Here is an 18,647-nt window from a genome sequence, read left to right as displayed (position 1 = left end):
AAAAAAAACTCTCAAATATCACTAAAGCACTTTTACACCGCCATAAGGTGGTTTTTCAGATATACTGATATAAAGTTTATCGCAAAAGTGGAATGGAAATACCCGTCATTTCCCCGTCACCGATGTCACCAGAGATGCAACAGGGGTCATGTGACCAGTTCCACGTCCATGTCCAAGTCCACGTCTGAAGTCAAGAGAATCACAGGATCTGGCAAGACTAGACTTTTACATTTGCAAAACACCTTTCAATGGAAACACGTACAAAGCGCAGTCGTACTTTATCGAAATTTCAGAAATAGCGCTTTTATAGAGCGAAAAACTCTAATGGAAAGGCAGCAAGTGACAATAAAGAAATCTTGAATCTTTTCTTTAAAAAAAAAAATCTTAAGGAAAATAAATGTAATTTGGGCTCATTGTTATGTTCGGTTCACTTCTCTGACTAATACAGTGGACAGATTAGGGATAACTTTACTTTCATAAAAAATTTTTTTGAAGTCTTTTATGTAATTTTCGCAAATTCGTGCTGTGGGCCAGATTAGACTTTTTCGTGGTCCGCTTTTGGCCCGCGGCCCTTATGTTTGACATCTGTGATGTAATTTGACGAATTCGATCACGGGAACCAATAAGACGGCGCGTTTGCTCTCAACGTAAGCACGTTCCTGTAAGCACGGAAGTACGCGACAAACAACCAGCGCGCCAAATGACTACTCTCCAATAGAAGGAACACAGAAATCAGCCTTGATATAATTTAAACAGAAACAGGCACCAAGCTAAGGCACGAGCGGTTGGTGGTGGACACGTTTCAGACGAAACACTTTAGCTGTTAAACCACGCAGCTGTCAGGATGGGTTTGCTGGAGCGGTGCGAGGAGCTTTTCAAGACCTCAAACTTGTACGAGGTGCTGGGGACAACAAAAGAGGCGACCGAGGCCGACATCCGGAGGAGCTACTACAAAGTGTCTCTGAAAGTCCACCCGGACCGAGCTCCCGAAGACCCGCAGGCCACGGAGAAGTTTCAGGTTGACTCGCTACAGTTCTGATATTATCTTAGGGACATGTTGACATTTGGGATATTTTGATGAGACATTTTTTTTTTTTGGAGATGGATTTCCCTCGGATACATGGGGTTAGGGATGGGGTGCATTGCTTTTATTTATTTTTGAAAGAGCGTGGGTTTGATGGTAACTAAGGTGGAAAGTAATGACGATGACATGTACAAATAGCCGCATAAAAACGGTGTTGCTACATAAATAGAAAAGCTGCTCTGTTCTGGCAGCACTTCCCATGACATGTTGTAAACACACTCAGATGGGGAAATTGCTTAGTTGCACAAAAAAGAAACAACCACAAGTAAAAAGTGGAACGGTGAAATAAAACGTCAGCAACATCTAGTTAAACAAAATAGAAAGTAGTGTACAGAAGTAGAATGTGAACCAATGTACAAGAAACAGATGGAGAATGTACAGTATATACGTAGTCAGGTGTGACATTGTCAGTTAACATGAATAACGTGAGTTTGAGAAAGGTGGATAGAGTAGGTGTGACTGGGACCGGTCTGCTGGATGCTGCGTACATGCATGGAGTGTGAGTTAACGGTACGTACCAGAGGTTTTAGTGACGTGCGCACGTTTCCCTGCAGGTGTTGGGGAAGCTGTACGTGGTGCTGAGCGATAAGGAGCAGAGGGCGGTTTACGACGAGCAGGGAACCGTGGACGAGGAGTCTGACGCGTTGAGTCAGGACCGCTGCTGGGAGGAGTACTGGAGGCTGCTCTACCCCAAGGTACAGAGTGTAGCAGGTGCTTTACGACTCGCTCATCGGCCGCTTCGATTGCTTTGTCTGATTGTGTTCTGATGATGATGTGACACCGAGTCACTTGTGTTCCAGGAATCCGCGTTAGATAGCATTACCTCATCTGGCGTGAGCTCTTCCTGGGTTAAATGTGTTCAGGCGGTAAACGTCGTCTCATTTCACGGCCTTCGCCTTCTCCTTCTCCATCCGTCCGTCGCAGATCACACTGCAGGACATCCTTGAGTTCGAGAAGAAATACAAGGGGTCCGACGAGGAGCGGCAGGACGTGATCCAGCTTTACGTGCAGCACCAGGGAGACATGGACGCCATCATGGTCTCGGCCATGTGCAGCTCCCAGGACGACGAGCCCAGGCTGTGCGCCATCATCCAGGCGGCCATCGACAGCGGGGACGTCGCCTCCTTCCCGGCGTTCGCTCGAGAGAGCGCCAAGAAGAAGAGGGCGCGCAGGAAGAGGGTGAGGAGATTGGGACATTCACACAGCTTGCACATAAATGATTTTCCCTTGTATCATTGTGTGAGGGCTTAAATTGACTGGGCTCCGCTCTCATTCGTGTGACTGTAATTTTCCTTCTAGGCTGACAGAGAGCGAGAAGAAGCGGAGGAGATGCAGAAGGAGATGGGCCTCGGCGATGAGGACGACAGTCTCGCGATGATGCTTCAGGTAACAAACGCGCGCACGTGCAGCGAGAGGCCACAACATTAAAGCCACCAGAGGGAGTAACGATGACGATCTCATTGATGATCTCATTATGATGCGATGTTCTCCCGGGAAATCTGGGTCCTGACATTTATATGGAGGCTAATTTGATGCGTACCGCCACCTGAGCATCGCTGCGCACCGTGCGCATCCCCATGGAAACAGCAACAAATGTAAAAGAAAACACGATGCATCAGACCGGGGGCAGCCTCCTCTTGTTCTGAGGCTTACGTGTCCATTGTAGCTTTCAGCAGTGGACACGGGGCAACACGGGAACCCTGCAGCTATTGAGCCCTACGCAAAACAAACCGTGATGCGCTGCGTGTCCTGACAGCTTTCTATCAGAACACGAATTAACTTCGCATTTCAAGTGACAATGCTCTGACCCAGATGTCTCAAATCCTTCCCCTCGTCCACAGATACCATGACAACAAAATAATCACCGTTATTATGACCTGTCACTGTGTTGTGGTCGACCAGTGTATAAAACTCGTCTGTTTCTTTCTCTCCTACTGACTTTCACTCATTTCTTTTTTCTTTTCTTTTTTTTTTTGTAGCAAAGGCAAAAGTCCAGAGAGCAGAATTTCAACAGCTTCTTGTCAGACCTGGAGGCAAAGTACGCGAAGAAAACTCCCAAGTCCCAAAAAGCAAAAAGAGGAAAAAAGTAAAAAAAAAAGCTTGTAAAAAAATAAAATAAATAAACACCATGACGGATGAAGATTGAAGCATGAGAAGCTGCTTAACTGTGTTCTTCTTAATGACCAGTTCTTTAGTAATGTTTGTAGTTTTTATGACAGTGTCATAAATGCATCTTGTATATTTTTTTGTCATTTGTGGTTAAGGTTTTCGTAAAACGTGAATAAATTTGTACAGCTCACAGTTGGTACGCAGATTATTTTTTATTTTATATAAAATAGAATCGAAGAAAATGCTTTGAAGAAAATCTTTCAAGCTTTGTCGCCTTTGTGGCATGGCTGTCTGATACATGTATATATTATCGTAATAATGGATTAACGTATAAACTACCCTTTGTGCAGTAACCCTGGTGTTACCGGTCAGATCATCCCCACTTGGCTTTGCTCAAATACAAATGGGAAGAAATCACATTCAGTACAGTATTCAGTTCACACATAATGAGTAACCCCCCCTCCCCCTCAGATATTTACAATGAGCGTGCACAATACACCACGTTTCTGATGTTTGATGATTTTAAATGAGCTTTACAAGAAACTACTGGCATCTCTTATCCAAAAAACAAAGCTATTACAAAGGACTTGGGAAAGAAGTGTCACCACTCCAAGAGGTTTTATCTATTTTAAGTTTAGATCTTTATCAGGAAGCATCTGTAGGTGGCGCAAACTTGAAGCTCACGTTGTAAGGGTTGGTTAACGATACCCACCTGTGATTGGAGGAATTGTTCAGATTAGCCTGGGTGGCGTCTAGTCCTAGTCTTTTCTAATTTTTTAAAGACCAGGAGTACTAATAGACTGGTTTCAGCAGATTTGTGTATGACGACTAGAGGTCACACACTTGTTAACTCTTCCACTCTTACTGTTTGTCACTGATGTTCTTGATAGTCCTACTTCCTGTGCCCCACCCTCTCTTTTTCCTTGGACGTTGGCAACACGTTTGCATTTGGGTTGTTTAATCAGTTCACACTGTCCGACTGCGTCCAGATTCTGCTAAAACAAACTCAAACATGTTTGACCGACTGTGACTGAGGCCGGGTCGAGTTTTGTTTCCCCTCACACACTTACTGATTTGTGTTTCTTCACCCCCCTCACACACTAACAGATTTTTGTGCCGTCCGTCCCCAACTAGATGCAGACGAGACCCAACTGGGAGTCACGGGTACAATCAGGCAAACTGTGTCCTCAGCTTAACCTCCTGAGACCTGGCGTCCTCATATGGGGACATTATGTTTTAGGTTTGTGGTCGCTTTTTCCTGCTTCATTGAGACCTGTTGTCTGTCACATACTGGCAGCTAAGGGTCAATACACTTGCTTATTTACGCATATTAACTTTTTGACATGACATGCAAATTTAATAAATTCACAAGTACACATTTGAGGACATTGGGATTTCATCTTTTCCAATTCTGCTTTTGCATTAAGTTTTATATTTTGGTTCACATTGGTGACTTCAATTGAAATATACGTTGAAATAATTCCTGTGTCCACATAGTTTATTTCAAAAACTATTTCCAATTCAAAGATGATGCTTATTTTTTGTACTTCTTAGGTCCTACTAATCCCAAATACATGAAGATCTTAATCTTATTCTAAAGAAATGAAGATGCATTTCAAAGAAATGCTTGGATTTCACGAGGTTAATGCGTCAGCTTTGTTTTTTGGATACACCATGACCTGGATGACTGAGAATCTTCACAGACATGCTGCATCTGCTTGACTTCGCTCCCATGTGCAATGATAATGCAATAAGAGGCCCTGGATAATGATAAATGTGTCCTTATAAATGATACAGTACCAAACTCTCTGATGTGGCATCAGGGAGGAAAAAAGTGCCTTTTTTTTTATCTTTTTTTACCCTCATCTGAGTGGATGCGTTATTCCCTGCATAGTCATTTACCAGTACACCACAGAGGGATTTATACTGCGGACCAGCTGGCGATGCCCGTCACCACGTCGATGTTCCCCACCCGTCCCGGAGCCTTCGCTACAATCTCAGCTACGCTCTTGTAAAATTTTTTACGACTGTTTCTTGCATGTTTGCGACGCTCCTGTGTTCGTAAATCTGTCCGCCGAGAGACAAAACGCAACCTCGCGAGGCGAATACGACGCCAGCCCCTCTGCTGCAGCTGGTAAATATACAGTACGTTCACATATAAATAGATATATACACCATCAGATCATACATAGTACAAATGTCCACACATACAGCTCATACCGTACATGGAGATGGAATTACTGTTGATTTGTGTTTGGCAGCCACATAAGCTGATTTCTGAAATACAAAAATAGGCCTATAAAAAAAAACAAAAAAAAAACATAATCAATCAAAGCAGCATAATGTGAAAAAATCTGCTACCTCTGTAAAACAAAACTGTTCAGAGTCGTTGCACCGCCTTGTGCCGAGTGAAGATGAATGGCTGAGGGGTCTGGGAGATCAGAGGCGAACTACAAGCCGGGTCTGCTGGCTCTGGATGAGATGCCTCCCCGGGCGTAGGAGCGCGGAGGGACTGACAGAGGCACCAGTGGAGCTGCGGGGAAGTTAATGGACAACTTTAAACACTCTCGCCCGTCGGTAAACCTTACTTAGAGACAGCTGCTGCAGCCTCTCGCATTCGTTCGCGGTTCATCTGAGGCCAAAGTCTGGAAGGAGAGTTTCATCAGCCCCTTTTAAGCTACTGACCTGGGACGGGGGCTTGCGGGTCTGGCTCCTCCTCGTCTTTGATGGGCGAGTGTCCCAAGGGGTGGTGGGAAAACGAGTCCAAGAAAGACGAGCTGCTGATGCCAAGGCTGATGCCGGTCACGCCGATTCCAAGAGAGTCTGGTGGAATGAAGGAATAAATGAATGCATAAGCGATCGACTAATCCACTTTGAAATCCATCTCGCGCTGTTATGTTCTATTCAAGTGACAGAAAACAGGCAGAAGCCCCAGTTCCGCACTAAATCCTCGTTCATGAATGTTGAAACAGCGTAGGGAAAGGTGATCGCTCAACTGAATGTTTGGGAGGATGTGGTGTGTGGTGCTGTTAAACTGCAGTGAATAAAAGCATTTCTCTTATTTTGTCTAGTTCAGTTCAGTAGCACAAACCACAGCCTCCAAAAAGAAAACACAGATGAATAGTTGGGATGAAAACTAGTTGATGAATGGTAAAAATGGAGAACGTACGGCGCATTATAAACATGACCGGTTGATGGAGTGGTACTGGTGATCTAACAGGCTTATATATCACATCCTTATCATTTTTTTCTTTTAATGATTGCTAATCCAGGTTAAATTTCTCACCTGCCGCCACGGAGGCTCTCCCCGGTCGCCCCTGCCCGATGTTGTCCAATACTGTGAAGGAACGACGGTACGGAGTATCTGACTGGAAACAAAACCGGGCACGAGACGTCAACCGATAACCAAATAATAACCGCAACAGCTAAGCGCGTTTCAGGCTGAGGAGGTAAATCTTACCCTGTACGTGTGAGTGGTGTTGGGGCGAGAGAAGACGTCCAGTAGGAGGTGACGATCCCTCGGGATTGAGCTGCCGGCCTCGTCGTTTATAGCGCTGTGTGCGCGGCTGGACGGGCCTTTCTGCCGCTATGGGGCGAGAACAAGATGGACGGCAGCAACGATAAATGTAGAAACGTTAGGCTGACCTATGAATCATGTAACCCTTTGTATTATTATATACTTGGTGTCATTACCTGTGCTGGTTTGGACGTCTGCCCTGGGTGGGACGACTCTGGGTCCCCGCTGCTGATGGGGGGAAGGAGCGTGTTCCTGCTCAGGGGCAACAGGGGAGAAGTCAGTCGGTCGCTGGCCGTGGGTCTGTGGAGGAAAACAAACATCACATTACACACATTTCCTTCTAAAGAAAGACGTCCATGGGACAAGTCAGAAACAGTGAGTTTGATCTCTCCCTAGACAGACAATGATAACTCTGACAGCTCTGGTCCTCGACTATTTCTTGGCAATGACATGACAGTGAAGTAAAAGTGAAAACATTTTCACCTTTGTCCCGTGAGTTACATTGTCACGTTCAGTTTATACGCCAGTGTTTGTCTTGCAGGTCATGAAAAGTTCATTTATCATACACAGTGGCCTCTATCACCTCCCACAAGCACGATTCATGGCTGCACAGAGCCATAAAGCATATAAAGCCATAAAGTTAAAAGGGAGCAGGATGGGGAGTAATCTATGTATAGCTCTGTGCACCTTCAGAGGCAGTAGGGGAGAACGGGTGAGTATAAAGTAAAAAGATAGGAGTTGGGGGTCCCGCGATATCAGAAACTCACAGGCGAGTCCCGCGGATGACTTCGTCCATGGATCCCACGGCGCTGGACTGACTCAGGCTGGGAACCAGCGGCAGGAGGGTTCGGGGAGGGGGGTTCCTGCGTCGAGCCGACTGCGCCGGGCGGGACAGGGAGGAAGAGCTTTGCTCGAACGCTCGCCGTGGCCGAGGTTTGCCGGAGGGGACGACGCTGGACCCTGGTCTGTGAGACGCCCGCTCTTCTGGCTCCCTGTGTAGAGAAGAGAGGGAGAGTGGAAAACAATCGATGAACGGTGCGTTTTCAGCCAGTCGACCGGCCAAGAGAACTGCCAGATAAGATGTTAAGATCCCTTTAGTTCTACAAAAAATGGAAAACTCTTCCCATCCCATTTAAAAATTAAGCTCGCTAGGGATATAAAAATGCACAATTTGGTTTTAATCTACTGTTTTGAGACAGACGTGTAGGATGTGTCCATACTGGCTTCTGTCCAGCACTCCCAGGTTCCTCTGCTGCAGGGGGATGCTGTGGATCACGATGAGGTCGTTCAGATTGTGCTGGGTCGCCGCTGCTCCTACAGGAGCCCTTCCAGCCTGAGGAGCAGATGAGACAAGTGGAATGAAATATAATTAAGAGGGTCAAGGACGGAGAGGAGACACGTAAAAGAGGAAAGCCCAGTGGCCACGTGGTTAGTTAATTCCATTTAGACAATAATCTCAAAGAAATGGTTATTCATCATGCAGTGACGTAAAGGAGGACCCCACATCTGCCACCATTCAAAAAATAACAGTCACGACACTTAAAATGCAACAAAGCACAACGCGCCCAAACAAAACGATGCACGACAACATTCTCCGGTAAATTAAATCTAAATAAAGTTGTTGCAAACAAGTTAAACGGTGGCGATGCGTTTGTGTTAATCAACAGGCACGAGCACATTCAGGCTAGAGGTGAAGACAATGAGCCGCCATGGACGACGCGCACGCAACACGCCGCCATTTTGGCTCTAAACGAGGTGGTTACATACAGTGGAAGGCCTTTTCTGCTTTTTGGATTTCCGCCTGGACTTGTGCTTCGAGCCCCTTGCCTTTGTGCTCTTTGCGGGATGGGATAGACACGTCCGAAGAAAGACGGCGGAGGTGGAAGAAAGGAAGGAAGGAAGGAAGGATGGTAGGCAAAAAAAGAAGAAAGTAATAAAGACAGAGGAAAATATATAAGAAAAAGGAATGAAGAAAAGACAAACGGGGGGAACAAACAGAAGGTACATAAAACACATTGGTGAGGTGAAGGGAAGAAAGTGAAGAGGGAAGGAAAGAAAACAGTGATACGAGTTAATGAACCAGAAGCACTGAAAGATTGAAGAGTAACAGGCAGGAGGGAAAAACAGGTGATAATCTGAGTGTGAACTGTAGGACAGGAATATTATGTTTGCAAAGACTTGCATTCGATAAGTTTATCAAAATGATCAAGCTTAACATCAGGATGGATTAAACCAGACTTTATATGGATCCACACTGGTACTGGTGCACTACACTTCCTCATACTGTTTTTATTCTGTTCCACTCATGTTTTATTACCACAGTCATTAAAATTCTTATGCATCGTCTGTTCAAATCCAGCATTTCTAGTTAGATTTAATACCGAAAGGATCAATGTTAACATTATTGAATATGTTTTGTGGCACAAAATTTGTGTACTATGTACATTTGGGGAGACAGACACCTCTCAACTCTCCTCGACCACTGACCTGGAACTGCAGGCCAGTTGTGAGCGGGGGCACTCGGCTCTGGCTGAGTTTGGGCAGCATCGCGGGCAGCGTCGAGAGCAGCGCGAAGGGATTCTGGGAGTCCTGCTGCACGGGGCTCAGGCTCCCAGAAATCTTTTCATCATCTGCTAATCACACACGCACATTCGCTTTCAAATTGCGCCCAGAAAACTGTTCATTTGTTAAGAAGAGCTCGGTCTGGCTCGTGTGAAGTACTCGAAATCCGCCCTACACGAGGTGCAGCATTCCCAGTGGCGCTGGACCAGCTCTTTCATCCATCCGACCAGCTGCCACCAGACGTCATCAAACAGGATGTCGAGAACAGCCTGACGGCGACAGCGGTACGGTGAAACGGGGGGCAGGCAGCGATGCCTCCGTGCCGACTCCGAACCGTCCTGGTCCAACCCGTCGTCCCTGCGGAAGACGGGGGATTTCACTACAGCGTAGAACGCATGCACAGAGCCTTTTGCTGTTGGCGGGAAAATAAAAAGAGAGCAACTCACATGTCCCTGCTATCAAACGCGAGGTATTCCTCTATCAGACCGTCTGCTTCGATCACTCTCGGGTTGTCATGACCGCTGGAGGTGCCGGGATGTCCATCCAAATCTGCTGAGGAGGACTTGATCAGCGCCGCTCTCCTACCCTGCACGTTCAAACTTTCCCCCCCAGCGACAACAGACAAGTTAATCTATACACGTGAAATAGACCCACAAAAAAAAAGCTGTACACTTTTTTATAAATAATAAATAACTCAAATCCAGCTGAGAACACCAGGCTGGAATGTAAAGTGGAAACTAAGCACTGAATGGCATTTTCTGCACATGTACAAGCATGTCTAATTTTATCTCAACTCCATTATGTCGACTCAGTTTAGGGCCGAACAAATCAGATAGTAGCACAGCTTAGCGCCTGCTAGTCCACCATTAGGAGCGTCAGTCACAGCTCCTGTGTCAAATCATAGCTAATAACCAGGACGGCTTGGCCCAAATTCCTAATGAAAAAGCCAGAAAATCTAGGTCAGAAAACTACACATTCAGCCAGGACTCCTGTATAATTGATGCCCTATCACCAGTTATCCAGACACTCCGCCAACAGCCGCTCCAGACAGAGAGATATTCGTATGATTCTCTAAATAATAAAATGATCTTCTGTGGCTCTTTTGGGCCGTAGATTCAAAAATAAAAATTATAATCCGTTACGAATATGTGTTGGCGGAGAGGATACTAAAAGCAATGGCTGAATAAACTTCTTTAAGCTACTTCAGTGCAATCGTGATGCAGAAAAACGCAGTCCGTTTTAGGTCCTTTGACCTCCGGTGTGCTATCAGTCAGAACGCCAGTGAGATTTCAGCGAAGACTCACTCTGTGCCACCCTTGTCCTTCTCCTGGGACTTCACACCGCTTTCCTTGCGTGCTGACGGGCTGCCTTTCCCAGAAGTCGCATACCACTGGAAGCCCTCATCACTGGGAAACATCAGCTGAGTACCCAGTATCCTGAGTGACATGCACAAAGAACAGAAAAGCAAAGTCATTTCTCCAAGAAGGATGGGATATTTTTTTTTTACAGGTATTATTTCTAAATCATAATCAGTTCTGGGTCACACTGCTGCCCTGTTCCACGGATAACGCACCTGAGATGGGGGAAACGCGTGGCCCACTGCTGGCATTCATCCTGCAGCCCCTGGAGAATCCCTCCCCCGCTGCCTCTCCCCTCGTACAGCTCTTTGTCAATCTCCTCAAACATTTGCTGCACCTGCCGTGACGCTGCCTTGTCGAACTCCTGCGGGACAGAAAGACACAGAAAAACAAAGAGCAGGTTACTCCTCTGTTCTCATGCACCAGCTCTATGATTGAAAGCTGCTGCTTTTCAGTCTGTTTATCCATTATTGGCAATGTATCGCCATTCCTTTTATTTTATCTCACAGCAACCTTTGACGTCGCATAACAATTAGATCCTACAGTCCTTTGGGGGCGTGTTTGTGTGTCTGTGGTCAAACTGGATTGTTCATATTATAACAAAAAAAAAAGGGACAAAGAAAGAGGAGAGCCAGGAGGAAGTTTGGTTGCATAACTGAGTTTTTTTTTTCTTTCTGAGAAGCAACTTGAGGACAATGAACTAAATAAATAATTGAGCCCTGGAAAAGTTTTGTAGAACCAACCGAGTCTGGAAAGCACAGAACAATAACAAACCAATACCCAGTAGAATCAGCCGTACCGGAAAAAAGTAGCAGACACACGAGCCTCCAGCTGAACCATACAGATACTGGTTGTGTGTCCTTTTATGACCTCTCATACGTTCACCAAATGTTAGTGAGTACATCAAACTTAAACTAGACAAATTAAATTATACATTAAACTACACATGGTGATACTAGACATGTTTCTTTTCACCTTTGCAACATAATAAGAAACGTGTGTCCAGAGTGAGCATGTGCACAGTTGTTGGTACAGACAGGTTGGCATCATCAACTCACATTGCGTATTTTTGTTTAGTTAGTTAGTTGGTTTGTTTTCTGAAGAGTAGACTTACATCGTAGCCCCAGGAGAAAACAGAGCTCCTCTCTGTGGAGATGCCGGTACCTGTGGAGCTGTGGATACCTGACCACGACTGGTTGGAGTCCACTGAGATGACAGTGGGGCAGTCAGAGTGACCTGAGGCCGCAGACGTCTCGGAGCTGTATAAAAAGACACGGAGGTTACGTGACTTGTGTGCAGCATTCCTCCATCCCATAATTCTTCATCGGTTTCACATGCACCACGTGATTTTGCGAAGTCGACAACTTGCACCCTTCAGAACTTAAATCTAATATCCACTATGAAGCAGTGAGGGAATCTATCTGCTGACATAATCAAAGTGGAAAACGAAGGGCAAATGTCAAAGCGATTGAATATTCTAACAGGCTGCCTCATTACTTATTCTTTTAACTGCACATCTGAGGGTAGGCAATGTGATATGAATTAATCCACCGCTTCTGGGTGTCACATAGCGAGAACCCCGAGAATCAGCTGTCCACTCAAGATGGTGTAACATTACAAAACAAGCAGCCAAGAGCATGTGTGCGCGCGCACTGACTGCAAGTAGTTTAATCTTGGCCTTACTCTGCCTCGTTGCAGAGCGACTCAGGGTTCCTGGCCGTATTGTGTTACCTGTTGTGCGTGGAGGAAGCTTCCTGCAGGTCGTGGAGGTAGCGCTGAGGGGTTTGGTTGTCGTCTGCTTCTCCTGGAAGAGGGTGGTGGTCGAGGCTGCTTCGAGACAAGCCACGACTGCACAGATTGGGAGTATTTATCAAAAATCAAATCAAAAGTATTGAGCAAAACAAGCATGCAAACCCACCAGGTTTATGTTGTAAGACCACAATTATATGAACATATACATGTGTGTCTATTTAAAAGTCTATACTGGCAGTTGTGGATGTCTTAGTCCATTAAATATCACACTCATCTCTGTTTCTGCGTATTTTCTGAATTGTGACATTGTGTGAAAATAAAGAAAACTTCTTCAATTGATAGTGTGCTACTGCCGGACATCATCATTTGCTGTATTTAAACGAGATGGCCTGTCATTAAGCGAATTATCATCATTTTTTTAAGATGTCAACCAGTCAGTCACAACACCACGGAGACAAACAGCCTCCGACTGCAAGAAAATCGTACTGTTCCCAGGACCGAGGTGTTGCAATAGGAAATTTACAATCTGTACTCACATCTCAAGTTTGTGCGATACAGGTCTCCTGTTGTACCGTGAAATCATTCTCCTCCGTTTTAGAGGCTCAATCCCTCGCCTCTCATCCTCGCCTCCGCTTCCGGAACCCTCTGCGAACCGTTTAGGTGGACGTCTGTCATTTCCTCAACCATTAGCACGAAGATTAAAACGCTGAAAAGAAAGCTGGAGGCGAATGGTGTCCCTCTCTCTTTTTTTGTTTTTCTAGATATTGCAGCAACTGTAAAAAAGAGGTTAAAATTAAGCCAGCTAGTCTTACATGAACGTTACACGAACGGCTAGATAAAATATCAACAAGGCACAAATTGCAGTGTATAAAAACAAAACAAAAAAAAGGCTTCTGGTAAATTACATTCGTTCAACTAAATATTCGTCTTGTGTGGTCGTAAAATACTTATCAATTAAGTCTACGTTTTATAATAAAATCCTACAAAACGTTAAAGTCGAGCACTATCCTCAGTTTAAAGGATTTTCTAAGCTAATATTAGCACCTCTGACAACAACAATAACGCGGCTGTCATGGATACGCAGCGTTGTAGTCCCGCGGGATCGTGGGAAATGTATTTCAGACTGATACACACTTGCCATAGCGTCTGTGTAAGTTCACTGCAATTTCCATCATGCATTGCAACAACGTGGTTACGTTCCTGAAAGGGTTCCGGTTGATCTATTGAGACGCTGACAAAACGTAAAACTCTGATTATGGAATTTAATTTTGTGAAATAAATTCATCTTATATTCGCCTTGATTTTTTTTACACTGTGTTCCTTTGTTATCAATACAAGAAATATAAAGACATATAAGATTAGGTTGTAGCATCGGAACTTTGGTTGTTGAACTATAGGGGCCAGTCGGATGGAATTTAGTGCAGGACCTAAACATTGGCAGATGGCGTGATAGCAACGCACATTAAATTAGGAAAGCTAAAGTATTTCCTGCCTCAACTCCACTTCAGACCAGAGCAACATAGCATCTTATAATTAAAAACAAGACAAGGTAAGGGTGACTGAACTTTCAAAAGGTTGCGTGAATTTAATGTGAATATCAACCGTACTACATTGATTGAACTTAGCTGATATCTACTACTAATGCTAACGCTTCACTCTTTGCTTTATAGTCAAAAGACGAGAACGGGCCCCGACACCGATGTAAGAATATTGTTGTTGTTTAATAAGGTCTTTAAAAACTTCAAAAATGGACGCCCTGCAGAGGAGAGTGGTTCAGGAGGACATGGTCCAGTACACACTCTTCTTGGTCCAGCCAGAAGCTTCATCTTCAGAGCAGACTGAGGAACGCCTCACACATTTGGTCGAAGAGATTTTGGCAAAGGTTGCCCCTCTCCTGATGAAATACATCTGGCAGCAGCAGCCATTTAACCTCAAGTATCATCCCGAGAAAGGTACAGTCAACACCTCAGGTGTGAAGCAAATTTGACCCTGATGCTGTTTGTCTGAAGACGTGGTAGACCCACTGAAGGGGGTATTCTTTTCATTGACAGGAGGTGTTCCTGCACACATTGGAGGAAGCACTCAGTTTGGAGACAATGTCGAGGACGAGTGGTTTATCGTTTACCTCCTGCAGCAGATCACAAAGGCTTTCCCTGACCTGGCAGCCAGGTGAATAAGCTTGGAGTACATATTTAAAAATCAAAAATATATATGTTGTATGTGTCCTCCCATTTGAAATACTAAAAAGTTTCTTCCTGTTAAAGGGGGGTTTTCCTTGCCATCATCATCTTGCACTGGGGATTCTGTACAATGTCTCGAAACCATAGATTAATGGTGGCTATAGTAACAGTTAATGGTGCTACATGAGTAAAGTGTATTTGAATTAATGTGTGCAGAGTTGAGGATAACGACGGGGAGTTTCTTCTGATCGAAGTAGCCGATTATCTTCCAAAGTGTCTGAATCCAGACACCAGTGAAAACAGGGTGAGTCATCTAATACAATACAATTATAGACTGATGCGGTTTTGTGTCTTCCCGCATGCGTTTCAAAACTTGCTGCGAAAAACACTTCGATGTAATGAAAATGCCACCAATACTTAAAACAGAAATCGGTTCCTTTTTTGCGGTAAAAACCTTCTCACAACAGTCAACTCAGATTTAAGATGTTATGCGTTCCTGACCTGAGGAAAAAAAACAACCATCAGAGCATAAGTGCAAAAAAAAAAACGTTCACTCAAATTAGACAAAAATATATCTTAATGAATACTTTCTCTAATAAACATACTTATTGCTTTGGTTTCTAGTCTCTGCCAGTTGATTTCCATAAATGAAATAATCAAATTTTTTTCTCTGCAGGTCTTTCTCTATAGGGGAGAATTGCATATCCTGCCTTGCCCCTCGAAATCCAGTTCACTGGGCTTCTCAAACGACGTGGTACCCAGCGTGGCACAAGCTTTAGCACTGCTCTCTACCCACCCAGAGGTCTGTCAGGCAAGCCCCAAGATGTCTTCAGCCCTGAGGAAGAGACTAGAGGGGTGAGAGGCCTTGCACACATTGTAAAACCTTGTTTTTAATTCTCAAAAGTAAAAGTGTGATAAATCTACCGTGTTGGGCTTCATCCGGGCTCTGTAAAATGTCAGGATGTAACTCAGAGCACCTGTTTTATATCAACGGATGTTAAAAGTGTGTCTTAACATGATAGCAATCAATCTCCACTTTCCACTCAGGTATCCAGAGAAGACTGAAGCCAGCCTGCACCGTGCCCACTGCTGCGTACCTGCTGGCATCGCCGCCGTGCTGGCGCAGCGACCCGACCTGGTCGCCCCTGCAGTTACAGCGTTTTACCTTCGCGATCCAGTAGATCTGCAGGCGTGTCGAAGGTTCAAGACCTTTCCTCCTGATACAAGAGTCGTCACTTTGGTAAATACGTGCACAAAAATCCTGAGTCTAAACGCAATATTGTAGTTTGTTTTTTTAGATTTTCATCGCTGTGTTTCACCTTTTACATGAACTTTGATATACATTTCCAGGTGACCTTCACCCGTTGCCTGTATGCCCAGCTTCAGCAGCAGCACTTCACCCCAGACCGGCGGAGCGGCTTCACGCTGCCTCCTCGCTCTCATCCCCAGTACAAGGCTCACGAGCTCGGCATGAAACTGGTAAAACGTCCCCTGTGTTTGCTCCTCGCTCTTAATGCTTTGATTGTTGGTGCAGATGCAAGTAACTGATTGCTATTTATAATGTTTGTGATGCACTGTTTGATCAGGCCCATGGCTTTGAGATCCTTTGCTGCAAGAGCAGACCTCCGTCTTCAGAATCTGACGCCCCAGTCAGCTGTAACCCTCAGTGGAAAGGCTTCATAGACAGCCTGAAAAGGAATGACTACTTCCGGGTTAGTCACATGTTTCCACTTATCACATATCACATATAGAGCATTTTAATGGTTTTGTTTTCAAATGCAGGGAGAAGCGGAAGGTTCGGCCCATTACAGAGAACTTATGAGATCTGCAGAAAACTTCTTCAAACAGTCCGTTGTCTCAGAGTCAAGGTGAGGACCGTGGCTGTGAACGTACATGTACAACAGACTGTGTGACATCCAAGCGTATGTTTATTTTTTTTTTTTGAATGAATGAATATTTTGTCGTCTCAGCGCCGTGTCCCCAGGTGAGGAGGTTCTCCAGCTGCTGCACAGCTGCAGCCCGATCAACGTGGAGGAAATGAAGAAACAGGAGTCACAGCTCCCCCCAGAGGACAGTGAGTGGAAGAACTAACTTGGGACAATGATATATACTCATCCCCAAGTAAAATATGAAAATGTTTTGAAAGCAGAAAGTGCAAAGAAGAGGCTTGAAACTCCAAAGAGAGACTTTGATCCTTACCTTAGATTATCATCATGATTTATTTTTATTTTATTATCATAGTCTGACTCTGGATATTTAAGTTTCACCTACTTAGTGTTGTATGGTTGTGCGTGTGCTTGCTAGAGGGTAAATACATTGCCTTTGTTGGTCTCCGCACCTGAGATTTTCAGCTTCCTGCCAAGTTCTTTCCATTTCTGTCCCCCTCATGCCCATCCTCTTCTGTTTTTCAACCATTTCCCGTAATAGTTTTCTCTCCGCGTCAATCTCCAGGTGACAGCTGGCTGGATATCACAGCTCAGGATCTGGAGCGGCTGTTGCAGGAGAGGAGCGGGGGCAGAGGAGCTGATGTCGGCAGCCAAAACTCGGGTTCCACCAAGCAGACGAAACATGTCGGGGATGCAGAGGAGACGGGGAAGGAGACGGAGGGCAGCAGGGAGGAAGAAGAGGAGGATGGTTACAGCCTGGTAGCGGTCAGTAAGGGGATGAAGAACTTCCTCAACGCCATGTCGTCGCATGAGGGAGCTGAGCTGCCCTGGTGAGCCAGACGCACTAAATAACCAAGATTTAAATGGTTGAATTCACCTCATCAGTAAATAAAATGAATTACTGAAAGATGATGAAAAGAAACCACATGTTGGATTAACCATAATCAGTCTAAATTATGATTTGAATGTGTGGGTGTGCAGTAACACATGCACCATTTTCTCTTGAGGGTCTGCCAGAGCTGCTGCATTCACACTCCAGCCAGTCTTGTTAATTTATTCAGACATGAATTTTCCCGCCCACACTGTTTAAGTTCCATGTCTTTCTTTGTATTCCAGGAGCAGTTCAGCTCAGCCTTTTAGTTTTGACCCGGACTCGATAGCCAAGGCACTGGACAGACTCCTCGGTACGTAGAAGTCATGAAAGATGTCCGACATGACAAAAAAAATGTGTCGTGGAGATTTGTCTTTTCTCTACTGAATCTGTCTTTTAATTTGTTTAGGAAGCAAGGGAGAAGAAGAGCTGGATTCGGACGACCTGGAGGACGCTGATGAGGATGACGATGAGGAGGTAGAAGAGGAGGAAGACGGCTCCTCTGGTCACACGGAGATGAATGGGACGAAAACGCTGAACAGTCTCAAAAAATACATGGACCAAATGGATCAGGAGCTGATGAACACTAACATAGGACAAAGCTTCAATCAGAAGGTAAAGTCAGATCGGGATTACGTCCTCCTCCTCCTATCAGACGCCTCACACTTTAGATGCTTTCTAACATTTTCATCCTTTCTTCAGAACAAGGCAGGCCTGGACGACGGCTCCCCCCATCCCTCCGATCCCCCAAGGGAGCGAGGAGAGGAGGAGACGGAGGAGGAGATCCAGCCTTTGGACGTGGACGTCAACTTGGTCACAAACCTGTTGGAGTCCCTCAGCTGCCAGGCTGGGCTCGCCGGACCGGCCTCTAACCTGCTGCAGAGCCTGGGCATACACCTGCCCCCCAACTCTGATCAGTCATAAGGGACCAGCATCGTACAGCGATTCCCTTCAAAATAAGAGCTGATAAAAAGGATTAAGAGGATCACCTACGACTGACGAGTGCGTTACAGTCGGTACTTCTGTTGCCAAATGATGGTGAAGATGTCCTATAGGGCTGCATTTGTGTGTACAAGAAGGGTACAACTTCAGTTTTGATTGCATCATAAATACAAGTCCATTTCATCTCACTCAATCAAGACTCCACTGACGCCATGTAAACTAAAAATGAGATCACAAGGAATCATTTTTCAGGATTTTTAAAACATGCTGCTTTGTGTAATTTTGGGACAGTTGTGTGTACTGGTGTGGTTTATAACAGCACTTAAATTAGTTTGTGTTTTGTTTTTTACCTGCAGAATAAATAGTTTTTCTAAATAAACCTTCTC

At 45.1% G+C, this 18,647-nt stretch overlaps 3 protein-coding genes across 9 annotated transcripts; 2 read left to right on the top strand and 1 right to left on the bottom strand.

The window, feature by feature from the left end:
* Nucleotides 1-670: 670 nt before the first annotated feature.
* Nucleotides 671-3,383, top strand: dnajc9 (DnaJ (Hsp40) homolog, subfamily C, member 9). Its single transcript, XM_047603853.1, has 5 exons — nt 671-1,018; nt 1,639-1,779; nt 2,009-2,263; nt 2,384-2,470; nt 3,064-3,383. Exons 1-5 carry the CDS (start codon nt 845-847, stop codon nt 3,172-3,174), a joined length of 768 nt encoding a protein of 255 aa, XP_047459809.1. The 5' UTR covers nt 671-844; the 3' UTR covers nt 3,175-3,383.
* A 132-nt stretch (nt 3,384-3,515) lies between these two features.
* On the bottom strand, nt 3,516-13,446 carry fam149b1 (family with sequence similarity 149 member B1). Of its 6 annotated transcripts, none has more exons than XM_047603846.1 (16): nt 12,919-13,446; nt 12,362-12,478; nt 11,745-11,889; nt 10,846-10,994; nt 10,577-10,708; nt 9,719-9,871; nt 9,448-9,629; nt 9,198-9,343; nt 8,478-8,798; nt 7,931-8,043; nt 7,478-7,702; nt 6,887-7,010; nt 6,654-6,779; nt 6,480-6,561; nt 5,879-6,016; nt 3,516-5,726 (listed from the first exon to the last, which is right to left on the bottom strand). In XM_047603846.1, exons 1-16 carry the CDS (start codon nt 12,963-12,965, stop codon nt 5,644-5,646), a joined length of 2,283 nt encoding a protein of 760 aa, XP_047459802.1. In that variant the 5' UTR covers nt 12,966-13,446; the 3' UTR covers nt 3,516-5,643. The 6 variants fall into 6 exon arrangements, with proteins under 6 accessions (XP_047459802.1, XP_047459804.1, XP_047459803.1 ...); XM_047603848.1 differs by having other exon boundaries at nt 8,478-8,546; XM_047603847.1 differs by having other exon boundaries at nt 9,198-9,340.
* Nucleotides 13,447-13,774: 328 nt separating this feature from the next.
* ecd (ecdysoneless homolog (Drosophila)) lies at nt 13,775-18,640 on the top strand. 2 transcript variants are annotated; one of them, XM_047604068.1, is made up of 14 exons: nt 13,775-13,931; nt 14,053-14,334; nt 14,434-14,551; nt 14,779-14,866; nt 15,239-15,417; nt 15,610-15,802; nt 15,913-16,041; nt 16,149-16,274; nt 16,345-16,430; nt 16,533-16,636; nt 17,014-17,278; nt 17,565-17,632; nt 17,729-17,934; nt 18,022-18,640. In XM_047604068.1, exons 2-14 carry the CDS (start codon nt 14,130-14,132, stop codon nt 18,241-18,243), a joined length of 1,989 nt encoding a protein of 662 aa, XP_047460024.1. In that variant the 5' UTR covers nt 13,775-13,931; nt 14,053-14,129; the 3' UTR covers nt 18,244-18,640. The 2 variants fall into 2 exon arrangements, with proteins under 2 accessions (XP_047460024.1, XP_047460025.1); XM_047604069.1 differs by having other exon boundaries at nt 13,801-13,931; nt 14,111-14,334.
* The last annotated feature ends 7 nt before the right edge of the window (nt 18,641-18,647 follow it).

The sequence above is a fragment of the Mugil cephalus genome, chromosome 13 (genome assembly GCF_022458985.1).
Source record: "Mugil cephalus isolate CIBA_MC_2020 chromosome 13, CIBA_Mcephalus_1.1, whole genome shotgun sequence".
Classification (NCBI taxonomy): domain Eukaryota; kingdom Metazoa; phylum Chordata; class Actinopteri; order Mugiliformes; family Mugilidae; genus Mugil; species Mugil cephalus.
Note: the sequence above shows the minus strand (reverse complement) of the source record. Positions and strands in the feature narration are given on the sequence as shown.